Raw genomic sequence first — 10,000 nt, forward strand, 5'->3', positions numbered from 1 at the left:
CCGGATTATCCGTATCTGGTATAAAGGTATCCAGAGTGCTCTTTAAATGTAGTCTGTGCTGTCGTCAATAAGCTCCTTTTTTGCTATCCTCTTGTTGTGGGGCAGACTGGCTCGTACATGCGCATGCATCCTCCGTTGTGGCCATTTCTAATACAAAGTAGTGTATAGTTCTCATTTATATCGTTTAGTAGACTTACAATGGAAGCACTGAAAACCACAACAAAGATAGCTGTGAGAAGACACTGTCAAAGTGGAGGCATGTAAATAAGACCCGCCCACAAAACGGCGTAATCTGAAGAGAGGGTAAAAAGCAGCTTGAAAACGGTCTGTAAAACAATCCATGCACACAAAAAAAGAACCACCATTAAAAAAAAGGACCACCATTAAATGTTATGCAGATCACGAGGAAGGGTTTTAAATGTAGAAAAAAATCATAACATGACCCCTTTAAAGAGGCAAAACGATTTGCTATACGGTACTTACAGTGCATACCAGGGCTGTAGAAACACCAAGATGCACCTGAGCTCAATGTTGAGCCTTATGGCAAAGGATGCAAATGCTTACGTATGTATGTGATTTGTATTTATTTTTTTATTTGGAAGAAGGCTTGAACATGAAATATGAGGTACTTATTTCCCCGGATGCACTTTAACTCGTGTTAAATCACATTCAATTGTGCAACTGTACTAAATGTAGCAAGTTAGAGGGAACTATCATAGTAAAACAATATGAGCTGTTGAAACTCAAACAAATATTAAAAATGTTGTTATAATGCCATCCTCGCCAACGAGCGTGAGAGTGAATGTGTGTTATCATGTACAGTATAAAATACAGAAAAACATTGTTGTATTGCAAGTGATGATTTGGGCAGATTCATTAATTTATTTCTAAATACATTTGGCGCTGATTACAATTCTCCATCTTTATGCACGTTTACACTAAGACTCCTATTTTGAAACCCTTGCAAGATTACTATATGAGCTTTAAGAGATAATTAGGGATGTGCCGATCGATCGGCCACCAATCAAAATACGTGATCGCCTTTGCCTTAATAACCAGTGTTGAGAATACTCAGATTATTATGTTGTAAATAGTACGTAACATGTATTTATTCTTATAAAGTCCTTATTTAGCCGTTACTATGTCAAAGTAGTTTTAGTTAATTTTGTTGATTATGTTTATAGCCTCATGCTTGTGCGCGGACTGCGGTAAAATTAGAATGAGATTGGCACATTCACAGACCAATCTAGCTCAAAAACGAAACATCTTTAAAGCACAAATAGTACTTCTTCATGACCATATAGTACCGGAGACAATGAGCTACAAGCTCATTTTCAGCAACACAATCTGTGATATAGGCAGGAAATCTGACAATATGCTTTTTCAACAGCTGAGGCTCAGATGACTACTTATGGACCTACTTGTGCGAGGATACAGATGGAGCTTCTATACTTGCTCACTGCGGTGAAAGCCGCGGGCTGTTAAGTTTAAAACTACTTTTCAGCCACCCAGCCGCATTACTACATACAGTAGCTTGGTTCGCAGAGGCTATGGGGGGAGGCACTTTCAAGTCAAGGTATCCCAAAACATTTAACACACCGAGCAAGCAGCAGAGAGGCGCTATCGTTAGCTTCTGTGCTAATTCGCTAACAGAAATGAACAACATAAACAGATGAGATTAGTTATAAAGTCGCTCCAAGGAAAGATATAGGTTTTCAAGCAAATTGGTGTAGCCAAATGCAGCCGCTGACCAAAGCATTGCATCACTCAGGTGTCGAGAAGTCGGCACCGAGCTGCCATATTTTTAAAAAAATGAAAAAAAGTTAGTTGTGGTGCGTCATTGTGCGTCAGAGAAGCCGACATAAACACGGAAGGGACGGACGGGGGTGAGCCAAAGGAGATGTCCTGTGCTTTGCCTATCAGGCGCAGAGAGGAGCAAATGGCCGTAACAAAAGCACATCAAGAGATACCGGTATGGCGGTATTGTCTCAAATATATACTGCTTTCTAAAATATACCGGTATTAACTATAATATCAGTATACCGCCCAACCTGAGCACTCACCATTTATAAATTGAAAAATTTACAGCTCATACATGCAATCGGTGTCAGTATTGGTATTGTTATTGTAATCAGCAGCAAAAAAAACCTGATCGAAACATCCCTAATTTGAAGTATTAATGGCTTCTCTCAAGTGTTTTATGGATATTCTGACATTAATATAGTCGGAATGACAGCTGTGTTTAGTTAGTAAATAGCATCAGGCTACTTCATCAAAATTCGCTATTATGGCTAACCTGCACATGCTGATTTAAGACAACAGTTTAATTAATGCGTTTTATAAGCTGCCATTGTGTTTGTATGCATATAAGATCAAGACATTGACTTTATTTTATTAGATATCAGAATAATAACAAGTGCTTGTACTTGTGTATTTCAAATATTAAACTGAAGTAATGCACTGTGTGTACACTTCAAAGTCCAAAAATGTCCCTTTACTTTCAAATGAGAATATTAACAGGTATACATACCCACAGTGTCCATAGAAATTTCAAGCACACAATCAATTTTTCAAGATAGAAGAGGATGTCATATACCCACCACACCACAGATACACTATTATGCCAAAAGTATTTGGCCACCTGCCTTGACTCACATATGAACTTGAAGTGCCATCCCATTCCTAACCCATAGGGTTCAATATGATGTCGGTCCACCTTTTGCAGCTATTATGGCTTCAACTCTTTTGGGAAGGCTGTCCACAAGGTTACGGAGTGTGTTTATAGGAATTTTCAACCATTCTTACAAAATGGTGAGGTCACACGCTGATGTTGGTCGAGAAGGCCTGGCTCTCAGTCTCCGTTCTAATTCATCCCAAAGGTGTTTTATCGGATTCAGGTCAGTAAAGGCCAGTCAAGTTCATCCACACCAGACTCTGTCATCTATGTCTTTATGGACCTTGCCTTGTGCACTGGTGCACAGTCATGTTGGAAGAGGAAGGGGCCCGCTCCAAACTGTTCCTACAAGGATGGGAGCATGGAAATGTCCAAAATGTTGTGGTAGCCTGGATCATTCAAGGTTCCTTTCACTGGAACTAAGGGGCCAAGCCCAACTCCTGCAAAACAACCCCACACCATAATTCCTCCTCCACCAAATTTCACACTCGGCCCAATGCAGTCCAAAATGTACCGTTCTCCTGGCAACCTCCAAACCCAGACTCGTCCATCAGACTGCCAGATGGAAAAGCGTGATTCATCACTCCAGAGACTGCCACTGCTCTAGAGTCCAGTGGCAACGTGCTTTACACCACTGCATCCGACGCTTTGCATTGGACTTGGTGATGTATGGCTTAGATGCAGCTGATCGGCCATGGAAACCCATTCCAAGAAGCTCTCTGCGTACTGTACTTGTAATTGGAAGGTCACATTAAGTTTAGAGCTCTGTAGCAACTGACTGTGCAGAAAGTCGGCGACCTCTTTGCACCATGCGCTTCAGCATCCGCTGACAGTTTACGTGGCCTACCACTTCGTGGCTGAGTTGCTGTTGTTCCCCAACTCTTCCATTTTCTTATAATAAAGCCAAGAGTTGACTTTGGAATATTTAGGAGCGAGGAAATTTCACGACTGGATTTGTTGCACAGGTGGCATCCTATGACAGTTGCATGCTGGAAATCACTGAGCTCTTGAGAGCGGCCCATTCTTTCACAAATGTTTGTAGAAACAGTCTCCATGCCTAAGTGCTTGATTTTATACACCTGTGACCAAGCCAAGTGATTAGGACACCTGATTCTGATCATTTGGATGGGTGGCCAAATACTTTTGGCAATATAGTGTAGATTGCAGTCATGTGGAATACACCAAAGAGCTTCAAAAACTAATTCATGCTAAGTCATTCAGACCCTGAATGATTACCTTATATTAAAATTGGTGAAACATGAAAAAAAAACAATTACAGGCAAGAGAAACATCCTAAATGATCATGTTACAGTGAGGTCACAACACAAAGGAATACAAGAATAAGAAAAACATACAGAAGATGACAGTTTGCAGCTGCACAGGAAGGAAAGCAAGGGAGAAGTGTTTGCAGTAAAATATGATGAATAATGTTGAGTAATGACTAACTATTAAGAGAGGGAAGTGAAAATGAAAGATGTATTTCTTTCAGGTATGCCCTGTAAAGAGAGAAAGCTGCAGCTAGAAGATAATGCAGGAACTCTGCTGCAGGAATTCTCTTTTTTAAGACCTTCACTCCTCCACAACAAGGTTTGGACAAGCTAGATATTTGGTGTGAGCATTCTGGGCAACATCTTCTAAACTGTTGTGGTTAGGGGTGTAACGGTACACAAAAATTTCGGTTCGGTACGTACCTCGGTTCAGAGGTCACGGTTCGGTTCATTTTCGATACAGTAAGAAAACAACAAAATATAATTTTTTTGGGTTATTTATTTACCAAATTTGTAAGCAATGGCTTTATCCTTTTAACATTGGGAAGACTATAATAATTCTGCCCACGTTAATCAACATTAATCTGCCTCAAGTTGTTGCTCAGATTAAATAAAATGATTAAACTTTTCTTCTACATATAAAAAGTGCAACATTCAAGGCCTACTGAAACCCACTACTACCGACCACGCAGTCTGATAGTTTATATATCAATGATGAAATCTTAACATTGCAACACAGGACAATACGGCCTTACTAAAGTGCAATTTTAAATTTTGCGCGAAATATCCTGCTGAAAACGTCTCGGTATGATGGCGTCAGCGCGTGACGTCACGGATTGTAGAGGACATTTTGGGACAGCATGGTGGCCAGCTATTAAGTCGTCTGTTTTCATCGCAAAATTCCACAGTATTCTGGACATCTGTGTTGGTGAATCTTTTGCAATTTGTTCAATGAACAATGGAGACAGCAAAGAAGAAAACTGTAGGTGGGAAGCGGTGTATTGCGGCCGACTGCAGCAACACAAACACAGCCGGTGTTTCATTGTTTACATTCCCGGAAGATGACAGTCAAGCTTTACCATTGGCCTATGGAGAACTGGGACAACAGAGACTCTTACCAGGAGGACTTTGAGTTGGATGCGCAGACACGGTACCGTGAGTACGCATGCATCTGCGGCTTCCAAACATTTGATCGCTTGCCCTTACGTGCGTGCCGCTATGTGCATGTCACGTACGTAACTTTGGGGACTTTGGGGAAATATATGTGTTGTATGAACTTTGGGGAGGTGAACGGTACTTTGGGCTTTGGGATTGAGTGTGTTGTGCAGGTGTTTGAGTTGTATTGGCGGGTTATATGGACGGGAGGGGGGAGGTGTCTGTTATGCCGAATTAATTTTTTTATTAAATCAACATAAAAACACAATATATACACTATAAAACAAATGTATATCAATACAGTCTGCAGGGATACAGTCCGTAAGCACACATGATCGTATTTCTTTATATAAAAAATAAAAATAAAAAAATAAAAAAAATCACAAAAAAATGTCTTCCATAGGAGTAAAAGAGAACAATAATATAAACATGAACAAGGGGTAGATTGTCCGCCCTGAGATCGGTAGGTTGTGAGTTCAAACCCCGGCCGAGTCATACCAAAGACTATAAAAAATGGGACCCATTACCTCCCTGCTTGGCACTCAGCATCAAGGGTTGGAATTGGGGGTTAAATCACCAAAAATGATTCCAGGGCGCGGCACCGCTGCTGCCCACTGCTCCCCTCACCTCCAAGGGAGTGAACAAGAGGATGGGTCAAATGCAGAGGACACATTTCACCACACCTAGTGTGTGTGTGACAATCATTGGTACTTTAATTATTGTCACATTTTCAACAACTTTCACTCTTCTGTCATTGCAATTAATGACACACGGTGTTGATTTTTTTTTTTTTTAAACAAGGCACTTACTGTAACTTAAATCTTTATCTGCGGCCTGACAAAAATTGGATCTTTAAATCAGTGTTTTTCAACCAATGTGCCGCTGCACACTAGTGTACTGTGAGACATTGTCTGGTGTGCAGTAAGAGATTATGTAATATCACCTAATTGGGTTAAAAATATTTTTTGCAAACCAGTAATTATAATCTGCAAATGTGCCGTTGTTGAGTGTCTGTGCTGTCTAAAGCTCGGCAGAGTAACCGTGTAATACTCTTCCATATCAGTATCAGTAGTTGGCAGCAGGTAGCTAATTGCTTTGTAGATGTCGGGAACATGGTTTGTCGTGATAACAATATGCTGACGACAGCGGGAGGCAGCGTGCAGGTAAAAAGGTATCTAATGCTTAAACCAAAAATAAACAAAAGGCAAGTACCGCTAAGAAAAGGCATTGAAGCTTCGGGATGGCTATGCAGAACGAAGCTAAAACTGAACTGGCTGCAAAGTAAACAAAAACAGAATGCTGGACGACAGCAAAGACTTACAGTGTGTGGAGCAGCAGACGGCGTCCACAAAGTACATCCGTACATGACATGACAATCAATAACAAAATAGGAGCGCAAGACAATAATTAAAACACTACACACAGGAAAACACCAAACAACTCCAAATAAGTCACGGCGTGATGTGACAGGTCGTGACAGTACACCTAATTTGAGACAAGAACTATAGTGATGCATGGTTGGTTATGGTTTGAATTCACATCCAACAATTGCGAGAACGACTTTTTAGTGTCAATATCGGCTGTTTCCTTTTTTATGTTTTCTGCTGGTGGTGTGCCTCGAGATTTTTTCAATGAAAAAAATGTGCCTTGGCTCAGAAAAGGTTGAAAAACACTGCTTTATTATTGTGAATTGATGTATTTGATGTACCGGTAGATAAAGTAGTAACTCATTTGATGTATTATAAATGTGGGTGTACAATAAATATTGGACCGATAATTATCGCACCGATATGACACTTATAAATCTTGATAACATTTTTAAAATTGCTACTATGACCAATTTCTTTTTTAAACGCTCTAATGAGGCGAGATTACCCAAACTGTGCTGTAAGTGGGTTAAGGTGAGCAAATCAAGCGCTCCTTTTCTCCTGAACTTGTCATGAACACCCCCTGAGCTCACTGGAAACAAACATCACTGTATCAGAGGAAGACCTTGCGCATGGTACTTGCACTAAATGTTTTGCAAACAGTTTGAAAAAAGAGAAAAAAATTGAGCTGCAACACATTAAACCTTATCAGCCACCTGAAACGCCAGCATCGCTATGACAGCCTACGAAGCCGCCTGCTGCTAAAGAAGCTGCTGCAAAGCCACACAACGTCGCAGAGGTCGAGCCACAAAAGTAGATACTGTATATGTAATAAGTGTCCTTACTTGAACAATATTGCAGTCAGAAACACAACATTTGCCATTATACACAAATATAACAATGTACAAATATTCATGGTTGCATATTACTTACAGATACAGTACATTAAAAGTACAGCAAAAAAAATTTATTTCCATCGCAACTTACATGTTTTCATTACATTATGTCTGCTATTTGTTGTGGTGGGGCATCGGTGCAGGTTTTAGAGCTGCCAGTTACCCATATGGAGCATCTGGATAATCTAATGAAGTGAACTTGGCAAGTATAGCTTAAAAAATTAATTAATGAGATTTTTGGGTCTTTTTAATTTAACTCAATGTGACTCAAAAATAAACATTATGAATACACATACAGAGTTCTATGGGAAAAAAATAGGGCACCACTGCTGAGCCACTACACACAAAAGGGTCAACATTTGCCACAAAATGCACCACTACTATAATTAAAGAGGTCCAAAAATATTGGCCAGTTGATATTGGCATGAAACAGATATTGGATCAGACCTGATATGGGTTTTTCTAACGATAATGATATTTCATGGAGTTCCGTACGCAAGTGGTGATCTCATCAAACCGCATCGAGCTCCACAGAGCAACAAGCTCGCGAGTGGAGTATGTCAGCACTCTAGAATGATTTCCACGTTTCGCCATTGGATTGTAAATATGCAATTTGCAATGACTGTAAAGAGCGTGAGTGTGACCTACCTCGATAAGTTCTGGTCGAAGGTTGATGGTGCGAAGCCAGTCTCGCAAACGGGGGTAGCTGTCCAAGGCCTCGGGCCTCTCTGTCTCTGGCACTTTAAGCTTGCACTGCAGCTGTTTACAGATGTATTTCACCAGCTTCACCTGCAGGGAGCAATAGAGGACATGTGTCACGATGGAAGGGGCAGCAAGCTAAGAGGCTCCCAGGAGCTGAGAGCTGGACATCAACGTCAATACATATTAGCTTTTCCATTCTGAACTCGACAAACCTGCTGTAACAACACAACTCAACATACCTGCAGTGTTTGTTTGACCTAATTTCTCATTGCTCACACAGAGTAAGATATCTTTTTCCAAAACACTCACTGGGAACATTATTAGGAACAGCCCACTAATGAAAAAGATTAGATTGTAACAGTGTTTTGAGATAAGAGTTGTCTCTCAAGTTTGTTTTAAAGGGGAATTGCAGTTTTTTGGGAATTTTGCCTATAATTCACCATTTTTATGAGACAAGAACATATGTTTTTCTTTTTTTAATGCATTCTAACTTGTAAATAAACATAAATAAAAGTCCGTTAACAATGGAGTCAATGGGAAGTCCTCTATTCCACCCATAAAGCCCTCTAAATAACCATCCCAAAACCACTAACAATACTCTATTTACATTTTGTGACCTAAATATTAACCCAGTATTAGTGATATTAGTTGTGTCTCAATTCAGCGGCTGCATTCTTCACAGTGCGCATATGTGGGGTGCTGACGTCATCGCGGTGCACAAAGGCTGTAAAAATTCAAAAAAGTTCCAAGTTTCCTTCAAATACAGCCGACAAATGCGTCCTTTTTTCTCATTAGCATAAAGGTTGCATCCGTGTACACTTCGCATCCTTTTATATCTCAAGATCCTTCGCGCACTCAACTCTGAAAATAATTTTCAACATGGCGGCGTCGTGCAGAGCGACATTGAAATGTAAGTATAGCTTTATCTATTCATGTCAAGCTGGGGTGAGAGTAGAGATATACATTTGTGTTAGAATACGAGAACTCGACTAACGTAATGTTGAGCGACCTCCAAGTTCTGCGCCTCTCTTTGCCCCGAGGGAGAGGAGAGCCATTGCAGACAGCTTGGTGCCCCAAGCTTTATTCAACGTTTGGAAGTAAAGCCTTATATATTTTCATTTACTTTTTTAAACCGCTAAAAGTTAACTAAATAATGTTCTGTCAATGTGTGGCCGGAATAGTGAATAATTGTAAATGTGTGCATCACTGTACCAATATTAGTTATTGCTGTGTTTTGTGTACATTTGCATGGTATATGAAAATGTTTACTTCTATTAATGATAACTGTAATCATTTGTTCAACTTTCTTTTTTTTTGCTGTGCAGAATAATCAAAGAGGACTTGGACAACAACAGAGCAAAAATAACTGACATACACCAGTTTGGATGATCATTTAAAAACAAAGTATTTTTTATAACCTCGATAAATTAATAAACTCATGTGCTGAATCTGCATTTGTTGTGATTAATTTCCTCTGCCTTCATTGCAAAAAATTATATGATAATAATAATATTATGAGATCCTGATATTTACTGTTACTGGATATAAGCAACCAATTTGACAAAATTAGAAACGTACATCAATTACGAATCAATTATTAATAAAGTAACTGCTAAATAAGATTGTATGGTGTTGATGTATGGATAGAACGTGAAGACTCTTTCTGGGACATCTTCTGGATTGTTTTTAGAGGGACATGTCCCACGACAACAACCATTCACAAGCATAAAAATAAATCCATCATTAACTAATAGTTAGGAATAACAGCTTTAGAATGCTTGTCAACACGTGAGACAAATTCATGACAACCATCTCCAATGATTGGTCGGCTCCAACCGCAGGAAAATCAATTGGCGGGGGTGCTGGTAGATCTTAGCCGCTTCCTCTAAAATAAGGTAAAGGACCAAGGGAACACAAAAAACGATTCCACATTATTCC

General features: G+C 39.8%; 1 protein-coding gene across 2 annotated transcripts in view; it reads right to left on the reverse strand.

Moving 5' to 3' along the window:
* The window catches only part of ksr1a (kinase suppressor of ras 1a), a 68,919-nt gene that overhangs the window by 24,159 nt on the left and 34,760 nt on the right, over positions 1–10,000 (reverse strand). For both annotated transcript variants that reach the window (XM_061962098.2, XM_061962097.2), the window contains exon 2: positions 8,009–8,149. In XM_061962098.2, the coding sequence (XP_061818082.1) occupies positions 8,009–8,149 (141 nt within the window). The remainder of the gene's footprint in view (positions 1–8,008; positions 8,150–10,000) is intronic.

Source organism: Nerophis lumbriciformis, linkage group LG09 (assembly GCF_033978685.3).
Source record: "Nerophis lumbriciformis linkage group LG09, RoL_Nlum_v2.1, whole genome shotgun sequence".
Taxonomy (NCBI): Eukaryota; Metazoa; Chordata; class Actinopteri; order Syngnathiformes; family Syngnathidae; genus Nerophis; species Nerophis lumbriciformis.